The 21,080-nt window shown below is 41.4% G+C and overlaps 1 protein-coding gene across 3 annotated transcripts in view; it reads left to right on the forward strand.

The window, feature by feature from the left end:
• Nucleotides 1-6,414: 6,414 nt before the first annotated feature.
• The window catches only part of TLK1 (tousled like kinase 1), a 68,885-nt gene continuing 54,219 nt past the window's right edge, over nt 6,415-21,080 (forward strand). Inside the window, exon 1 of one of the 3 annotated variants that reach the window (XM_064660854.1) lies at nt 6,415-6,525. Coding sequence is in view for 2 of the 3 variants with exons in the window: in XM_064660853.1 (XP_064516923.1) it covers nt 7,102-7,249 (148 nt within the window). In the remaining variant the exon portion in view is untranslated. Of the gene's footprint in view, nt 6,526-6,874; nt 7,250-21,080 lie in introns of those variants that run through there. The other 2 variants (XM_064660853.1, XM_064660852.1) reach the window with 2 other exon arrangements.

Genomic DNA, 21,080 nt, shown 5'->3' on the forward strand with positions numbered 1-21,080 from the left:
TAACCAAATAGCTCCTGATGAAGCTTTGCTGCTCTCTTGCAGTGCTTACTTTGTGTCAGGGTAGTCTGCTGCTGTGCCTTTAATACACTTCTTTCAGTAACTGTCAGCTCTCCTATGCTCCCATTTCCTTATGAATTTCTTCCAAAATATCTACCTACCCATTCATTCCCTAAGCCAACAAAAATCCGCTTTTAGAAGCCCATGCTCTTTCTGTCAGTCCATGCTTTCTTTGGCATCATTAATTTTATTGTTTTGTGATCAGTTTTATATTTATATCTTCCACCTTTGTCTTATCAGGAAGTATTAACTGATGAGCTAAATATGCAAAACAGCCTTTCATCTCCTATCTCCTCAACTGTCTGAAATCTCTGTACCCTGAAAGAAAAGTTGTTCCAAATCTGCTGACTACAGGGCTGTTATCTTTTTCTTGGAGGTGTGTCTGGACAGAATAAGGGATAGGACACTGAACTGGGTGGGTATCAGATCAGATGGAGCAAAGCAGCTCCCCTATTCCCAGCACAGAATGGGGCAGCAGGCCAGCTGCTGGAAGGGAACAGAGGCAGAGAATTTGTAAATTAGAATACTGTTATTTTAATATCTAATATTTCATCATCTGTCAGGCTTATTGTTGATGTTTTGTGGCCAATTTGAAGGCCTTATTCAACAACTACCAAAAAAGCAAACCAACAATGCTAAATTGGTATGACTTTTGCCTGAAAAAAAAGCATCAAGACATGCCCCATTGCTATTAGAAACCACATACAGACATGGCTCTCTGCAAACACTGACTGTCTCTAATGGCTTAAAATCAAAGGCAACAAAATAAGCTCCAGGCAAGACAGATACTTCAGGAAAGGAGATATAAGGTGTAAAGAGTGAGACAGAAGTATGAAAGATGTGTGGAAAAGCAGGAGCTTAAAAAAACATGGAGAGGAAGCCTGGCAGATAAGAGAGGCCTATTTACCTGAGAGCAGCATTGTAAAAGGAATAGTCTGTGTGTAGGAAAAAAATTGCAGGGAAGAGAAGACAAGAAGATTGTAAGGAGCATGGGAAGAAAAGAAATATAATAAAATGAAAACAGGTGAGGAAAAAGAAAGTGAATGTAGCATCCATCAGGATGGGGTTTTTTAAATTTTTTCACCAGGGAATATTTAAATCAAATATTTTTTATTAAAATGACATACACAAGAAGGGATTGTAAAACTGTCCTTGATTCTGGCTGGAATGTAGCTAATAATCATAGTAGCTAGAGCTGGAGTCAAGAGGAATATTTCTATGGCAAACCCCCCAAAAAACAAATTCCATTTGATTTTTGTGTTTGGTTTGAAGGGAAGCTGTTTGTAGGCCTCTCGGAGATTTGGAGCAAAAATCATTATAGCAGAGGTGGATCACTGGATCTGACGGATGGTGATGGTATCAAAGGTATAATAAATGCAGTTTATGACAATTACATGTATGATAAAACTAGATCTGTGCTTACATGGTGTTTGTGTCTATTTCTTAAAAGTAGGCTTAATGTGATACCATTGTTTTCATTTTAGCTTCTCTGCATTTTGATATACTGGTATATTTAGGGAAGATATTTTTGCTACTATATTATTTTATGTATGTTTTTGTTACCTTGCAACTCAGAGTTGATAGCAAGTGCTATATTAAAAAAATTATAAAGCATGTAGTGCAATATATAGCTCAGGGAAACAGCTCTAATTCAGTGAGCCTCAAAATTGATTTAATAAAGATCAAAATAAATTCTTCCTGTAAAAATGTTATTGCGCTAAATCAGTTTTAGAAAACTTTAACTAAACTTGAAAATGAATGTTTGTACAATTGCAACATTCCTGTTTGCTCACAAATAGAAATGCTTTGTGAGAATTAGGTGCAGAAGCTGTTACGATCTGAGATGATGTTCTATCCCAGCAATGAACTTCCTGTCACAATCACTGGGCATTTTACCTTGCACTTCTGTCAAAACTGCATTTTGAATCTTCTGAGCTACAGAACACAGACTGGAAGATTCTAGTCATTATCCAAGCCCAGAGTGAGGCTTGGATAATGTGCCCAGACCAGGAGCACATTGGTCTGATACATGTACTCAGCTGTGTCAAGAGAAGGAAGGACAGAGGAATTTGAGCTACAAACTTCCAGCATTCATCAAGCCAGAAAACAGTATTTTCTTCTCCCAAGTTATGTTTTCCCAGCATACTGCATTCCATCTAACCTAGAAATGTCATCAATACATCATTTTGATTATGAAATAATGTAGGCATTTTCTATACAAACTGCTGTACCAGTGTGCCTATTTAGTTATAAGAATATTTTTCTACTCTGCTAGTTAAATCAGATTGGCTGCTGGTGTTGGCAAAGTTATAGGGGATGTGTATGTCTTTCTATATATGGGATAGTTGAGTGTATGTGTACACATATTTCTATGTATAAAATTCATAAATATTGGCAAATATACTGGCAAATATACAATGAGGCATACTGTAAGGGCTTATGCTTTAAGAAAATACTGCTACAGGTCTATTATCCAGTGCTAGGATGACAGGGAACTAACAAAGAATTTGAAGCCTTCTTAACAAACAAAACCTCAGTTTCACTGGCATTAAAAATAACTGATGGGCTAAATAAAAGGATACTAACAAGTCTGGGTTGCTCTACTGTCTTTTGCCAAGGCCAAGAAAAGGTAAAAAGAGGAGACGTAATACCCTTGTTGGGCATATTTTAGAACTCTTAATCAAAAGTAGTCAATGAAGAAAAGAGATGCCAAAAGCATCTGAAGATCTAGCAATCTCTGATTCCTGACATTTCCCTGGGTTCTAGCTGATAGAGACTGATTTAAGTTTGGAAGTGTATAGTTTAGTACTTTTCCAAGGATGTTGTCATTTATCATAACTCTGGAAAGTCTTGACTTTCATCAAGCCTGCTAAATCAAGTTCCTCTTCTACCTCTAATTCCTCCAATCTTGTGAATTTGAGGCAAATTGATTTTAGTAGGAAAAAGAGAGGTAAGACATACCCAGTTATTAAGAACATGTATTATTTGATGTTATTAGATACATATCTTTCATAAGGACACCAAAATGTATTTGGTGCCTATGAGCAATGAAGGTGAGGGCCTCAGAATAGGGAAGAAACTGTAATGTGTCTGGTCCCACAATCATAGTATATTCTTCCTCAAGAACATCTGGGATAAACTCTGGATTTTACATGTAATGTTTGAAATTATGTCTTTGTTCTGTAAAGGATATATGTAAAAGTTCTCTAACTGACATCTCACCTGAGCACACAGTTATCTTTATAGACACCACGCAAATGTCTCCAAAAACTCACTCCCGCTGTCATCTTCCTTATTGTCACTATTCATCAATTCCTTTCTTTAAATGCTTTCCTTCACTGTCCACCAGTTAACTTCCCTTAACTTCCTACAGATTGTGAACTTACTGTGATAAAAGTTTCTTGCACAAATAATTCCAGTGGTAAAGTTGAAAGCTCTAGGAATTTTAATTTTTGGGAATTTTGTTGCTTAGCTTTTTTATTTTTGGAATAAGGAAAACTCATTATGCTTTTCTGTTCCTCAACTGTCCTCAGTTAGAGAGTTACTACTGCAATAAACCTTGCTAACTTTCATTTGACACGTTCTTATGAGAAAAAGAGCACACAGGCATTTCACTCCTCTCTGTTCTGATCTGAATTTTGAGGTCATCTTCCTTAGGAGTTAGCAAAACTAAATGAGCTTTCTGGGGCTTCAGCTGGAGTGAAGTTTTCCCATGTAGGTAGGTGTGTGACACCTTCATCATTGTTATCCAGTGCAATCCCACTGAAAGGGGACTTCCTTATATCTATATATCTACTACTATATCTATATATCTACTATATCTATATAGATATATATATCTATCTATATACATATATATATCTATATATCTAGTACTTTTATCTATAGATCTACTACTACCTAATGTCACTGGTATGCAGTGTTTACACAGGAAAGCTTGATAGCAGACTATTCTGTTCCTAAAAATTAGAAGGCAAAGAGAAAGATTTAATATTTATTATATATTTTTTTTTAAAGAGTAATACTTACTAAGTACTATTTGAGTTTGATTTAGTTTTTAACATTTTGGGCAGGTGACACTGACTGACTGCTCACCACTGTGAGAGAAAGGTCATCTATCTATTTGGCCACTGGAACATAAAGTTTTATTGCAAAATAAAGACAGGACATTCAAAGAAAAGCATTATGTACATTTATAATGCTATTTAATAAGGGAAGTATTTTGAAATTTCTGAAAGGTTTTACTGAAGATGTTCTCTTCTGCCATGATACCATTAAACTGGTAACATTGAAGCAATGTGGCTTTTCAAATAAATCAGTGTCAGCTCTAACTCACTAAGAAAGTAGGTTTTCTATGAACTACAGAGGGGAAATATACCCAGCTCCATGTATTTTTGAAGTTATATAGGTTGTGTCATCTGGAGATGATCTGTATAATTCACACTCTGCTTTCAATCTACATCAGCAGCTCACAAAACCAAGACATACAGCTCTGCTATGTTACAAAAAGTAGACCCAGCATGTATTTTGCAGCAAGTACTGTGCTCTCGTGGAGAGTCCTGCAGTACATGCCACTTCCTCTTGGTCCCTTGGCGAGGTGTCTTCGAACACATTACAACATTGCAAAGATCTGATTGCTATTCATAGTGTTAATATATGACACCTCAGCATTTTTAAACTGCACGTCCGATAGAAGAAGTAATGAATCGGATCTTCTTCATGTCCTGGTTCCCCTAATCAAAGCAACTGATGCTTTATTTAAACAGGAAGTCTCAACCCTATTGGTGGAATGACTTGCAGGCAACAGTTTGTAAGCAAAACTGGCAGAAAGAATGCTTGCTTATGTATGTTTTTGTAAGGATAGCAGGGGTTTGTATTAAGTGGATGCAAATGGTTATAAACAAAGAGATTAAATTTCTTTAACTTATTGCTTCTTACTTGGCAAATTTTAAAAGCAGCATGCTGCAGCAGGATATACTCATGAGGAAACGAGGTGCATGCTCACTTATGCTATTGTATGGATTGTGGGATTATGAGTATGTCAATTTGGTTTTAACCTTGCAAGAATATTCTGTGCCAGCTGCTAAACATTAATACTGCAGTCAGAGTGAACTAGCACTTTTACTTTATGCCCATGTACTGGCAATTTCCTGGTATAATTCGCTTAGGTAAAATCTGAGTTTTCTTTCGGATCAAGTCTTTAAAAACAAGTCTTGGTTGAAATATCAAATCACTTCTCTCTGCCAAAAAAAAAGTGTATAGCTGTTACTAAATATATGTCCTGGAACAGACTTGTTTAGCAAGAAAACAAAATAATTTTTACTTAATACCAAATTGCAAAGAAACTTGCAGCTATGCTGTGTATTTGTGGGAGGTGAAGATCTTAGATAATTTGACAATGTCACTTTAAAAAGAAGATACAGAATTAGTAATATGTGTGTTGTGCACAGAGCTGCAATCCAGCATTAGTAATCTATTCCTGTCATTCTCAAATAGAGGGGAAAGTAGGTTAGTAGATGGCCAGGATGTCTCCACACAGCAACCACAAAATGAGTGCTAAGGCCTGACTGATGAATATATTCTTCATCTATGCAAAATGCAATATATCTGCAACCCGTTATTTTTTTTTAAATAATAAAAAGTTATTGTTATACCTAAGTTGCACTGGTAAATTAATAGGTTTTGTTCCAAAACTGACTTTCCATATATCTCACGTTCTCAGTGATGACTATGTTAGTTTTAAGGAAGGAAAAACTGAAAAATGTGTTTACAGTCAGCTAAGTTTTCACTTTAGACTCTAAACTCAAGGCAGAGAGGAACGTTTTCAAAGATGCCCAGGTCTGGGTTGGTGCCCAGCTGCGTTGGTGAGGCGAGTGAGTGGTGGTGGGCCTGGCACATGGCTCCTGCCCGGCTTCCAGTTCATCTGATGGGAGCTCCAGCTCTAGAAGGCTGGCGAGCAAAGCCCTCTCCCTCGGGACCTCAGCTTCTCCCAGGTCCCCCCGACTCTCCGCCGCCACACCATCCTGTCCGGGAAAAGAAAAGCACTGCGATGCGGCAGGCGCCTGACAGCGGGCGGAGGAGATGCTGCCGAAACACCGCTCACCTGGACCGTGCCGGAAGGCGCCGGCCCAGCGCCTCCGCTGCCGCCCGCACTCCCCGCGGCCGCGGGCTGGGCTGGCCTCGCACGGCAGCACGCCGAGGTGGTGCCGGGCGGCGCGGCCCCGGCCCCGTCCCCGGCAGCCGCGCGTACCGGCTCCGGCCCCGCCGCCGCTCCCGCCCCCGCCGCCCCGCCCCGACAGCACCATGGCCGTGGCGGCGGGGCGCGCGAGAAGGCGCGGCGGCCGGCGCGGAGGCTCGGGCGGACCGTGCCGCCGAGGACACCCGGACGGAGGGGAGCGCCGCGGCCTCGGGGGAGCCGCCTCCGGCTGGGCCGTGGCGGCCGGCGGAGCGCTGCCCGCGGCGCGCAAGGTGCCCGCTGGGCCGGGGGGGAGGTACCGCCGCGGGACGGGCGTGCGCTGGGAGCGGGGGTCAGCCGGGGGGCGGCTGCGGGCCGGCCGGGGCAGGAGCGGGGGCAGGGGCCGCCGGCGCGCTACGGCCGCGCCGCTCAGCGGGGCCGGGGGCAGGTGCGTGCGCGGCGGGCGCCGCTCCCCTCCCGCCGCCCCTGGGCGGCTCCGGCTCGGCTGGGCGCCGGCGGAGCGCGGCGCTCGCTCGGCTCACGATCGTGTTTGCGCATGACCCCTCCCCGCCTGCGCCCTCCCCTCCCCTCCCCGGCGGCAGCGGCGGCGGCGGGGAAGGTTGGCCTCAGACACAGGCGGCTGCTCGGCGGCGGCGGCGACGCAGTGCAGAGGTGCGGGCAGGTTGAGCTGGCCCCGCGCCCCGTCTCTCCCGCGCCCCGCCTGCCTCCGGAGCTCGCTCCCTGCCGGCGGCCTCCCCGCGCCGGTGTCGGGCCGGCCCCCCGGCCATGAGCGCGGCGCTGGGTGTCCCCCCGCCGCGCCGCCTCCCCCGCCGCCCCCGGCGGCTGCCGGGCTCCAGGAAAGTAGCTTGATGAGTGTCCAAAGTAGCAGTGGAAGTTTGGAGGGGCCGCCATCTTGGTCCCGGCTCTCCACGTCCCCACCGAGCCTGCAGGGCTGCTCCGCGGCAGCGGCGGCCTCCCAGCTGCACGGCGCGCCGCCCGGCAAGGCGCCCAAGGAAGGTAACGAGCGCGCCGCGGGGCCGCGCGGGGGGCCCGGTTCTCGGGGAGGGGCCCGGTGGCCGCCGCCGGAGGTCGGTCCCGGGCTGGCGGGGAGCGGCGGCGAGAGAGGTCGGTACCCCGGTGGCGGTGCGGGGTCAGCGTTGGGCCCGGCGGCGGTGAGCGGAGCCTCGGGCGCTGGGCGAGGGGGCCCCGGCCGTCCCCGCCCGCTCGTCAGCGCGGCGGCGCCTCGTTGTTCCCCCCCGCGCCGGGCCGCGCAGCGGGACCGGCCGCGCTCCCTCCGTTCCCGGGCCGGCCGCCGCCGCTCCCGGCTCGGGCGGCCGCTCGCCGCGTCCTCCCCGAAATAGGCTCCCCTCCGCCAGCGGCCAAGTAGAAGTGCTGCGCCGGAGGATGCGGCTGTTGTCGCTGGAGGGAGTCGGGCACTTTTGGCATCATGGAGGTGGGAAGGAGAGAGGGGCCGACACCGGAGGTTCGTCCCCGTGGGGAAGTCGCCCTCGGGGGCGGCCGGTTTTGCGGCCAGAAGTGACAGGGCGCCTTGCGGCCGCCACGAAATGACTGCAACTTTCTCCTGTCCTCCATCACGCCTTCGATGATAATATTTTCTCCTCCCTCCCCTGCTCCTCCCCTCTTGTGTTACACCGACAGCGACAGCAGGGTGTTGTGGGTGTTTGCAGGGAATATCTGTATGAAGGTTATGAGCAAACAAGTCCCTTCGCTGTTCCCTTTCGGGTATTGTCTGCTTTTCCTCCCTGTGTTGAAATGTGTTGCCACAAGATGTAGCAGTTATACAGCTAGTGAATTGCTCGGCGCTTTTAGCTAAAATAACTACTTGCTGAACGCCGGTTAGTGGCGGAGGAGAACTTTTATGCACAGATATTTGCATACCGAGCAGTTGTATAATTTTACTTGATTTGCCCCAGTTTAATGATTACCATGTAGCGTTTCTTGCAGCATCTGCAGAACGTCATTGCCCAAGCAGGAAACTTGCTAACTTAAAATAGAAATAATAGCGAAGACGGGGAGTCTTTGTTTTTCAGGTCTTCCTGTAGCCGCTTGCTTGCTTGCTTTTTGGGGTTTGTTGGGGGTTTTTTTGGTTGATAAGCGATGTAAGGACGTGGTAACAGGGATTCGACATCCTGAAAACGTATAATGCAGTCCGGTTTCTCCCATTTTCCACGCCAGTAGTTGTCAGACTTGTATCACTCGGTGTCACTTTTGCACACGCTCCTGCAGGTAGATTGACATGAAATGCTCTAGAAAATACCTGGGAAGGAATTATGGTATATGTTAAAGATGCTGAGTAAAGTGGCAGGCATTTTGTGCTCGTCTTGTCTGGGAAACTGAAGCTCTTAGAAAAACGACAACCACCAGCCAAATTCGTAGTTTTAAGTTTACTGAGAGTAGGTTTCTTCGGTGTTGCAACTCTTGTTATGAATATGCGTGCATATAATATGTATACATAGGATATTTTCGGGTGTATTCAAATACTTGCTGTATAAGCTTGAAATTACTATTGCAGCATAAATTACGTATCTGTTTATTTTAACAAAAAATGGTGATCCATGACTACCTCTATTTAGACGAGGAAAAACATTTTTTTGTGAAATTAATTTTTAACATGATGATGATGATGATGCTTTTTACAGTTTTCTTTCTTATGGCTCATGCTGTTGGATTTTTCTGGGTACTGTAATTTACATTCTCTGATACAGGTTCAGGGGTTACAGAGTGATTAAAACCTTGGTGTTTGCTTGGTACTATAATGTGCTGTATTTGCACGGTGTTCCTGGGTCACATTACTTGTATGTTCTCACTAGGTAGCTCTATTTGAAAATCAGCATAAGCTGCCAGCCATGCTTGGGTTTATGTTTTGCGTTCATGCTCGTGAGATGTTATCAGCACAGCTTACTTTATGTATGTACGTTTTACAATTGTCTTGCCTGTAAGCAGTAGGCTCTGAAATTATATACATGTCAGTATGTTCATAGACACTGGCTTGTGTATGTGAAAGAATGATACTGGGTCAAACTAATAAGCGTGCAAAATTTGCAGTGCAGTGTGTTTATAGGAGCCTGTGCCATCATCAATTCTGAACTTGTGACACCTTGTGATGTTAGTGGAGGTTATGAGTTTTGGAGCAGTGCGCAGGGCTGCCGGCCCATACTGGATCAGCTGCATCACTGCTAATGCCTCAAAACCTGGGCCTGTTTTGAGTGGGTAATATTTACAGATAACAGCACGCTTGGCGCTTGGGCAGAGCTTGTCATCCGGCATGGCCTTCTCATTTGTGGATTCAAATCCCTTTGGTTGGCCTTTGTGAGAGTTATGTTCATATTGCCTTCAGTGTATCGCGTGTGCTGTGGTTAATTTGACCTCACCTGTGATCCACTATGAAGGTTTGGTATGAGCCCACCTGTCTCATATGGACATTTAAAGGTTCTGGTTTATTAAGAACAGAAACCCCCAGCACCCTGATTTAGGATGTGCTAAAAATATTCTCTGAATATGTCATAAGGATAAAGCAAAAAGAAAAGCTCACATATATGTAACTATTGCACAAAGTTATTTGAAAAAAAATAATTCCAATGCTGTGCCAGTATCAAAAGAGACTACATGGAAAACATGGGGGAAAATAATATTTTAAAAATATCTCAGTCTTTTAAAATGCGCTGCAACGTTGCAGCAACGTTTTCTATTGGCTGTTATCTTCTGTGTCTTTACTTAGAGTGGCATCATTGCTTAGCTGTATTGATTTGAATATATGTTTTAAGGTTTTAAAATGAAAGCACTGTGATGGACTTGAACACAATAATATCTGTACACTTTTATTGTATAAGAACTGTCTCTTGTTTACATTTTAGTATAGCTTCTAAATGGCTGTCATTCTGTCAATTGTCGTACATGCCTATGACTTATTTGTGGTATATGTGGTCACTTATTCAAGAGTCTGTAATAGATGCTATCAGGAATTTAGGAGGACTGTTATGCAGTATTATTTTACATACTGTATGTTTGATTCTGTAGATAAATCTTGTGCCATAGTTCACGTAATTGCAGTCACTCAACTTCCTGTTTGAAGTTTCTTGACTTTTGTCTGCTTTATGTGTGTAACTAAAAACACCAAAGCACATAGCTGGAAAGTGCTCTTTCTTAAACGGGGAATGTTCAGGCTATCACTGACAAGGCAGAGTCAGAAGAGATTTCATAGATGGGTTTAGGGACTGCAAAGGTCACCTAGTTCCAACCCCTCTGCCATGGGCAGGGAGACCTTCCACTAGACCAGGTTGCTCAAAGGTTGTCCAACCTGGCCTTGAACACTTCAGAGATGGGGCAGCCACAATTACCAGAGGGTCAGCCTGTTCCAGAGTCTCACCACTCTCACAGTAAATAATTTCTTCCTAATATCTGATCTAAACCTACTTTCAGTTTAAAGCCATTGTCCCTTGTCCTGTCCCTCCATGCCCTTGTAAAATGTCTCTGTCCAGCTTTCTCGTTGGCCCCTTAAGGTCCTGGAGGGCTGCTCTAAGGTGTCCCCAGAGCTTTCTCTTCTGCAGGTTGAACAGCCCCAACTTTTTCAGCCTGTCTTCATAGTAGAGATGCTCCAGCCCTCTCAGCATCTTCATGGCCTTCCTCTGGACTCCTCTAGCAGGTCCACATCCTTATGTTGAGGCCCCTGAGCTGAACACAGCTCTCCAGGTAGGGTCTCAACAGAGTGGAGTAGAGGGGCAGAATCACCTCCTTCAACCTCTTGGCCACACTGTTTTGATGCAGCCCAGGACATGGTTGGCTCACTGGGCAGTGCTGTAGTATCTGGCAATCAAGCATAATGCTTTGTAAATTATTTTTTGTGTGTGCTGTTGGCTTTCAGCACTTCACTAAAAGCAAAATAGAATGCCAAATAGAACTTCGAATTACCGCAACAGGAATGCTAATTTCAGTTTTCAAATTTGAGCCCAAATTGATATATGATGGCAAAGTGATAAATAAACTTATGACATGTATTTGACAGTCTTTGAAGAACTAATGTTGTAGGTATAGCAAATTTTGTTGCTAACATTTTTTTTCCTAAAGTTTGATAAATGTCTCATATTTGTATTTATTGTTATCTAAATTGGGATAGTGGTTGTCTGTCTGAGCATAAAGGTACAGTTTATTTCCTCCTTAAGTTTTCAGTCCAGAAAATGTTTCTAGGTGTCAGGTTATGTCCCCTGTGCTATGTGCAGTGTATTAGTCCATGGACATAGCCCTGAACCTTTTTAAAACTTCCAGGGTTGTCGTTTTCTGTTGTTTGCTTGTAGTATAAAACCTCAGCTGCTTTATTTGCTTTATGAGTAAGTTCTTAGTAAGTTGTTTTTTATCTTTCAAGTGTAGATTGAACATTTTATGAATTCGGCCAGTTTATAGGGGAGCAGACAAGAATGGGAACACTTTCAATTTAAAAACAGTGGTATATTTTTACTCAGAATGAGCAAAGCAATCATAAAAGGTTATTTAGGCTGGCTGTAGCATGTTGCATGTTGTGTGAGACCTAATGTTGTGCTGGTAGTGATACATAGAAATTCTAGCTTCTGCCTTTCTTGAAGATGAGTTTCTCATGGTAAGCTGATGCTTATGCCAGATTCTTACAAGATCTTGTAGCATGTCCAAATGAGAAATGGGAAAAGATGACCTTTTTTAATATGGATCCTTGTTTGAATCTGGTTTTCTGTAAGGCAATATTGTAGCGAATAGAGCAAATTAGTACTTGGCTGATTGTTTTGTTTTAATTCTGTTTTAAGCTGCCCAGAATGGAATTTCCCGTTAACCTATTCCATTTTAAATGGAAAGAGAATTGATATCTTTAAGGACAGGCTATACTTATTTATTATTATCTCCATTCAAATAAAAAGCTTGCTATTTCTCTCATTCTTTTTTTCTCTATATGTTTTCTTCTTGTTTGCTTTTTCTTTCAGCAAGTAATTTTTTTTCTTAATCAAGCTGAAGTAAACTTGCTTATTAGTAATAACTGTGGTCTGCAATTACTCTTTAGTCTTGACATTTCTTTGGATTTTCTTAGAGCCTGGTAATCCTAAACGATTGCAAAATACTGTTGGGACTTCTGAGAAAGACTACTTTATATATATGCATCATATAGAATTTTGCTACCTTAAGAATTGAGATTATGGAAATATGACAAGCTTAAATAATCCTTTATACTTTTGTATTCTTGGTATAAGGTTGTGTTTTGAAGTAGTACTTGCAGTTTACTCCCATACTAAATTTTTTGCTTCCATGCTGAGATTTTTACACAAGAAAAAATGCTGAAGTTAGTAAATTGTGTTTATGAAGTAGAGTATTTCCTGAACTGTAGCTAAAAAGCATAAAAGCACACAAGTGGGAGGAAGAAAAGCTTTGTATTTATAAACTTCCTTCTATTTGGCTTGGTGTGTTTCAGCCGTAAAATAGGAAAAGGGAAATTTAGTTTGCCAGGTTGCTCTGAGTGGATATTAAGGTGGGTAGGGGAAGAAGAGTGGTCAGGGTTTCTGTTGAGAATGCCAGTACTTCAGTTGTGATCGTTGGAGAGCAGTTAAACAGAAGCTGGCTGCCATAATAGAACCCAGTTTTTTCATGAGGACTTGCAAGTGGAAAACTCCTAATAGTAGCTGAAGATAACAAGGAGGGAGTACTGCACTTTATCACTTTAGGTTCAGTACTTAATGATCGAGTTCTATAGCAGTAGGGAAGTGTTAGTGAGTATCAGAAGGTATTTTGGATCCTACATTTCCTATCATCGTGACTCCATCCTTATTGAGATGCTCCATTTGGGATAGGAAGTAAGGGTCTACTTCCTTCCCAGTCACCTTCTCTCTGGAGGTCTTACTCCTTTCTTTCATTCCTGAGCAGAATGCTGGGATATGCCAACAGAAAAGTCCTGTCAACCAGCCTTTCCCTGGTGAGGATGTGGTACGTGGCAGGAACATTAAAGCTTGTAAGCTTTAATCCACCTCAGTCAAACTTAGTCTCAGAAGAATGGAGCAGAAGGTCCTAAATGAGGTTGGACATGCTGAAGATGCTGGGGAAAGGCTGGGACTGTGCGAGCCTTCGGGGTCGGTCCATGCTGGAGGGATTGACTGAAATCAGTGACTATATTACTAATTTTAATCATGACTTAAATCAGTGAACAGGAAACCCTGATTAAATAATTGTTTTTAATTTTATTTTGCATTTGTGCTTAATTATTTTTCCTAAAGAAAAGTTGATTCTAATTGGTCTAATTTGATCATACCTCTTGCTAGGTGGGAGGATACACATCTATATGCATTTATTTAGGTAGTTATGCAGCTTAGATTCTTAATGTTTAAGAAACATAATTCCCCATACTTTAGACAGCTTTTAGCTTACTTTGTTAGCTAAGTAAAATGAATCCTAATTGTGCTACATACATAGAAGAAACAAATATATCCAAATGTGTTTTGCATTTAAACCAGATTAAGTAGAATTGTCTGTTGTTTGTAAAATGAGTCATTTTTTTTCTGGTCGCTGTGCCTTGTGAGATTTGGAGTTAATAGATCAAATCCAGTCACCATTCCTTCTTGTTCATCATTTGGAAAAGAAAGCCAGCCTTTCCTCCTTTCTGAATTGTCAGTTGCTCTTTACCAGTTCTGAACCAACTGCTGAAATGGTTGAACAAATGAAAATGGCAGAAGTAGTTCCTGGTGAAAGCTGATCAAGTGCTTCAGAACTCTGATTCAGGCGGCTCACCAGCAGCTTCCCATGATGTGATGGTTTGGCTGCCAGCAGAGCATTAAAGTTTATAACGTTTGGATGTGTTTTTCCCTTGTATGAATTTAATAGATCATAAACTTTAAACCTCACTGGAGATTCTTATCGCTCCAAGCTTAGCTTAAACATTTAATGCTGGAGCGTATTTTTAAAATACACAAATAAGAAAAATTATCCGCCCTGTGCTCAATAGCTTTAGCTGGAGAGGCTGCAAGGCTGTCCTCCAAGGATTTAGAGGAAAAGCTAGGGGTTGTTGAGTGGCTACATGACTGTGATGGGAATCTGGTCAATTTAGAGTGGGAAAGTTAATTTACTGGAGCTTTTACGTGAAACAGAACATCAGAGAGGAGGTTGGTATTCCCTAGGACCACCTCTGCTTGCTGAGAGGTGGCAGCAGGAGCATTAAGCGATGTATCTTGCCTGATCATATCTGCACAGTTTTAGGTGGGTGGAAACTTAAAGGCTACAGTGCTTTCTTTATAATGTCCTTAAGAACAAAGCACTCTGTACTTCAGATTTTAAGAAATGAGGATGGTGGTAAGAAACTCAAGTGCCTTTTACAGGAAATAAAGCCTGACCATAATTATTTGGGGAATTGGCGAGTACTAGATTCCCTTTCTATGGACTTCTAATAGTTCTATACTTGTAAGAGAAAAAAAAGAAAAAAATATTTTTTTTTAGGAATAACAGGAAATCCTGATGCTTTTAGAAAAATCTGTTGTATGATGCACCCAACCTTTTGGCTATTTAATTTTCAACTGTACCTTGAGCTAAAAGCATTTAGATACTTCAGTCACCGTGTCTTGCAGCTGTAGCTTTTGGTGGATTGCAAGTTTTTTTTCTTTTTTGTAAGTAATAGAACTTCTAAACTGTATGCTTAAGGGCAACAAATTGGAAAGTAATGCTACAAATAAATATATAAGTTACTTTTCATAAGTCCTGCAAGTCTGAAAGAATATAATTTAGATGCTGATCTTCACTCTCTGGGTCTCTGATGCCCTTGGGATCATGTAGATTTAACAGCAGAGGTATTTACCATTTCTGTTCTCCACTATGGAACTCATTGGCCTCTTGATTCTGTGGAGACAGTTTCAGATGATGCTACAAGTAGGATTTGTGATACTTCTTTTTTTCACTCCTGTGGCTTAGACTAGTCAGGCCGGTACACTGCATAGCTGTATTTGGTAAATATTGTTTTTTGTAGTTAATACTTGTTCTCACATAGGTTCCACGTTTTGTCCTAAATTTTGCAGCAGTACTTTAGCCAGTTTTTTAATGTGTGCACACTAATGCCCTCTTCGTGGCTAGTTTTGTCCTCAGGGACGTTATAGCATTTGTTATTTCTTAGGTTATTCCTAGTAAAAGTGGTAAGAAAAGTAATGTCCTTTAATAAGTTGATATTTTCATTATAAAGCAATTGAAAATAAAATCCACACATTATTAATAATATTCACTTCAACATCAGTAGAATGTCCAAGAGTGGTAATATTTAGGGAATGTGATTATCTTCTTAAAGTGATTTTTTTAACTATGATAGTGGTGATTATAAAGAGTAGTTTTGTCAGTATTACTAGATTTTTTGTTTGTTTTTTTTGGGGTTGTTTTTTTGGGGGCATTTTTTTACAAATCAGTTATTCCTTGAACTGGTGGCTGTTTGGGAGTGGTTGCTGTGTCTTTGATACATGTTTTAGAAACTTTTTGATTATTAATGTTGCATTTTAGTTTCAGTAGTTACTGTAAGAGGCTCTCTTGTAAGTTTTCTACAGACTTTAACTTTGAATAAGGTAGAGTAATTGTTGTTATAGTACCTTTTTTCTTAGTATTATGAAGGATTATTATGAGGAGTGGGATTTTAGTATTTCAGTCACCATAGGATTCAAATAGAAGCAGTTCCTGGAGATGCAGGTTTAAAATTTTTAAATGAGATTTTAAAAACACTTTTGCTGTGCATGGTATTGCCTCTGTATGTGATTGCTTTTTTGAAGTTCATTGCTTATTTAATTTACTTATCAGATTACATATTGCCTCTTTATAATTAGATTGTATTGTTAAGTGATTGTGATACAAATAATGCCTAAGAGGAGTTACATCAGTATTCAAACTAGGAAAGGCAAGTGTCATGTTGGTCCTCCTTGTTAGATGGTATTTTGTATTCTGCATCCATAGATGATATTTTTTTCAGTTGCTTGTTTGATACATGCTTACATGTCCACAACGTGCAAGTGGTTAGTATTAGGGAAGAGGCAATTTTACATGTCCTGCATGTACACACTTTTATATACACACAAAATGTTGTCTTGATGAGCTGTTTTGTTATTAGGAATACTAATGTTGTAGTTAGGACCCTGCATTCCCCATAGCAGTCTCTTAAACAAGCTAAGCTTATGCAAAGATTTCAACTGCTTGTTAGTAAAAATGTTCTAATTTTCTGTTGTTTCTTATTACATATTTCTTAAAAACTTGCTTCATTTTTTCAAATTTGTAATTTTGTTAAACCTGATAACTACTGCAGATGTTACAAAATTTGGCAGCTGGATTAATCATGCCAGTTTTGCCATATCATGAATTTTAGCTTTTTGTATTGCAGTTCACTTTTAAACAGATGAACAGAAACATGTAGAGTTCACAACAGCCTAGTTGTGTATTAGATTATATATTAATATTGTATTTCTTGTATTTATCTCTATTTGTTATACTTGCAACATATATCATAATTTGAATATGAAATATTGAAGCAACAACAGTGAAATAATTTCCAGTAAATTACCTTAATAGCAATGGTTTTTGGTTTTTTTCCCCCTCTGTATCGTGTAATTGAAAGTTGACCTGATTTGTTCTCCTAGCTAAATCACAACATTCTCTTGGAGCCTTTCACTTGTTTTTTTTTCTTCTAGAGAAGTGCAACCAACAGGCACCAGTCTCTGCCAGCATCTAACACTACCTTCCTGCTGTTTTCCTTAAATCTTTTTCTTTAAGTTTGTTCAAAAAAAAAAAAGGAAAGAACCTGCTATTTTTACTTTTTTGTTGTTATTCTTGTGGTTTTGGAATTCCGTCTTTCTAAGGGAAGCAAGTGATGAGGCAGCAGCACCAGTGACTGTCAGAAGTTTCAGAATTTGGCAGTGTGCCACCATTCCTGCTGTCTCTGGGTGGGGTGTGTGCTCTCTCCTAGATCAGGTCGCTCAGCTTGCCTCCTCCCACTGCCAGTTTCCCTTTGTGACTGGTGCTGGGCCGCAAGGGTGACCTTCAGTCTCATCCTGCTCCTCTGCTTCCCCTTTGCTTCTCTAAACAGTGGTGCCCCTGCTCAGCTTTTATTTGTGCATGCTGTTGATATTGCTGGAGGGAGGACAGTCTTAGATAAAGGGAATGGGTCGATACGGTAGGAGCAGGAACCTGCCGGGTATTTGATCTCCCATCTTCCTCTGGAGGTGCGCTGGGTGACACACTTGCGCAAGGATCTGCCCGGGAGTCTCTCCTCCTGTATCCCTCGGCACATCACCATGTGGGAGCTCTCCTGCTGTAGTGCTGACAGCAAGGGTGAGTGCTTCATGCCATTAGGAGTTCACAACCACAGGTGCTTGTGTCTGGAAAGACTAGAGAGGAATGTTGGTTTATCTCAAGTGTCAAAAATCTAGTTTTAAGATTGTTGTGGGTAATGGTCCAAATTTTGGGGAAATAACAGATTTTGTTAGTATTTTATTCAGTCCTCAGTAATGGAAATTCCTCATACTTTTTAGGTTTAAGTCAAGACAGGTTATTAGAAATGCTTTGAGTCATTGAATCTATTGAGTTTGTTGTGTCAGTGATCCAAAGGTAGTGAGTGAAAAAGTTTATTTCTGAAAAAATAAGGCATTTTTAGTAGGAGTTTTTTCATTTGGTAAATAACCATGTTAGCATGTAATACTTGCAGAACAATATTTTGTTATGTGAAAGCAGTGAATTAGTGTTTCAAGTAACTACTGGTGTGACTAGCTATTAGGGATATAAAGGGTTTCATTAGAGACTAAACTGATTTTATTTTAATAGTTACACCAAAACCTGCCTGGTGTACTCAGTTGACATTTGCTACCTTGTATTTAGAAGTTTTCCTGTGTGTAGACTTTATCACATGTCCATATTTCCTGTGGCAATGCAATAGCTGCAAGGACGTGGCTGCCACCTCTGTGGGCGCATGGTGTGTGTCAGCCCTGCCGGTGGCCATGGCTCCCACTGGGCACGGGCAGGATGAGGAGGGTGGCCTCCAACTCATCTGCTTGTGCTTCTGGGGAACTGCTGTTAATGAAACTTCCTCCTTGCTGGTGTGTTTTTATTCAGTTGCTTTGAGTAGTGCTTAAATTTGAGTTGTGTTTTTGTCACTGAGATAGCCACTAAAGCAGGCGGCTGAGGTGGGCATGTGGTGTGTGTGTCAGGTACCCCCATGCACCTGGAGACTCATCAGGGCCTTTACCGTGTCTGACTGTAGAGGCCCTGGTCTCATTTGGACTGTTTGCCTTTTCTCACTGATAGTGGTAAGCCTGGTTTGGTTCTGGATCCTCTATTAAGTCCATCATAGGTTTGGTGATAGATGTATTCAGTTCTATAACATTTTCCATGTGGTTAATAGATACCCTAAAGTCAGGAGCGTGGATAAGTTGTGTTAAATGTGCATCCTGATTTGTCAGCTGTTAGTAAAGTGTGCTGCTGCCTCCTGGTAGCACGGTCTGTTCTGTCTCTCTCAAATCAGCTGCAGGAAGTAGGCTCCATGAAACCCACTTTAACCATCCAAGGAATTTCATGGTCCTTCCCTGCCTCTGGTGTGAGCTATTTTAAGGAGAAATCCTGCTCTGTCATCTTGGGGAGGGGATGTTGAATCACACTTGTTTTTGCTTAAATTATGCCTGCAGTGGTCCACAGAAGGCAGTATAACATCCTTATCCTTTAAGAAGGAAAGGGCAATAAGTACTAGGAGTGTTCAGGTGCTTCTACAGGGTGCATGATGCTAATTACACAGAAGTATTTTTACTGGTGTATTGAAGTATGTTTTGAATATATACCTGACAATATTATTTTGTTTTTCAGTTTGCAGTACCAAAGGCTTATAACTGCTCTTTCCAATTTCTGGTTGCCCTCAGGGCTTTAACTGCATTTACGTTATGAAATTTTATTCACATGATTGCAGACTTTGTTCTATGAGGTTCACTTAGCCAGCAAGATGGACACTTCTTAGGAAGGGACGGTGTTGAAAGGAGTGAGAATTCCTTCTGTTTTTTTCTAAAACTTGAATGAAAGTGATAGTATAGCAGAAAAGAAAGCTGGTTTAAAATTAGGCAATGAATGCTGGATAGGAGAAATGCCTGTAATGCAAATTTCTTTAATGATAATGCTGAGCAACACTAAAACTGAATTTTTGACAGATGATTACATAGGATGTTTCTTTGTGTGTGAACTGGGCGGGTTCTGAGTTTTTAAAAATGTTCAGTACTCAAAGTTACAACTGAATTCAATGTATGCTCCTAGTATCAACAGGCTTTGTAGCTGTGCTGTAGAAAGAAGGAGTAAAAAGTTTGAAATATTTTCCCCACGTAGCCTTAAATTTGATTTTTTGCTGATTCACATCTTTCATACAAGTCTCACTTTTTCTCTGCCTGTAGAATGGGAGCAATGCTGCAAGGTCCCAGGAAAATGTAGGTGTAGTCATTAGCAAGTCAGCTTTGTGTGTGTGTAATTTGTGTAGTCATATTCTGAGAGGCTCCTCCCTATAGGGGACTTTAAAGAAATGAGTTTTTTCCCCTATGCAGTGAAGTTTGGATTGTCTTGTCAGTTCAGAGGCTGCTGTTTGAGTTGTAAATTAAAAAAAAACAAAACAAAAAACCAAACCAAAACCAGAAACCCCACAAAAACCTAAGGAACAGTATCTAGGTGCCTGATTCTCTGAGCACCACCTAGGCAGGGTGCCTCCAAGAGGAAGCCATCTCGCAGGTAACACGGTCTGCTCAGCACAGGGGACAGGATCCCTGATACATGAGCTGTCTGGTGGTGTGGTGGTTTCTGGTGGATCTTGTGATTCTGGAGTCTAAATCTCTTAGCTAAGTTATTTCTGTTTCATTTTTTTGTAGTTTCTATGCTGAGTGAGCCATACAGGTATTTTGAAAGGAGGAAATTGATGGTGTTATTTGAGGTTAATATCTTTTCCTTAAAATGGTTAAAAATAGTTCAAAAACCAAAATATTTAATGAATCTTATGATTATAATCGGTGAATTCACTGTTCCAGTTTAATCTTAGATGTGTAATGAGGTTGTTTGCATGTTTGATGTTAAAACTATATGGAGGTTGAAATTTTAGTTGATCACAATGTAGTGAGTGAAATAAATTAATATATTTGTAAAGACTCTGGATTTTTTTTTTGTTTAATTTCTTATTTGTAACATATTCTTTGCCATGTAATGGCAAGAACAATATAGGTTAAGATTTATGTACTGTGGTCAGCCATTTATGTCCTGTGTGCTTTGGGGAGCAGAACACTTGCCTTGAGGGTCAGTGGGCTGGCTGTGCTTGGGAGATTTTGAAGATCATGGGGGTAGAAATGGCAGTAGGAGCTACAGAATTAAGGAGATTAGGAAGTTCAGGGAATTAACAACCGAAATACACTTCTATTGACACAAATACAGCTTTCAAATACTAAATGACTGGTATTGTAACTCAGAAAAATAAGATAAATTTATTCTATTAAATTTTTGAGGGGGTTTGGGCTGCCTTTCTGCTCTATGGATAACTTAAAAAAAATTATTTGGGGAAAAGCTGCACAACTTATATTTCTTCCTTCATAGTTTACTTTTTCTGAGGAGCAAGGGTGAGAACGAAAAGCCCTGTGGTAAGAGACATTGCTTGCTCTCTTCCTGCTCTATAGGTGACCTCCGCTTTTAACTTCTTTTCCACTCCTTCCTCAGATATCAGAAACTACTGTTTATTTTTGATATGTGCAAAAGGCCTGTGCCATTTTAAATTCTTGCAGAACAGCCATTTCGTGGACTCAGGCGTTTAGAGCTCTCAGTTTGTTTCCTTATAACTGAATGCAGCAAATGAAATTTGCTGTAC

Source organism: Pseudopipra pipra, chromosome 7 (genome assembly GCF_036250125.1).
Source record: "Pseudopipra pipra isolate bDixPip1 chromosome 7, bDixPip1.hap1, whole genome shotgun sequence".
Classification (NCBI taxonomy): Eukaryota; Metazoa; Chordata; class Aves; order Passeriformes; family Pipridae; genus Pseudopipra; species Pseudopipra pipra.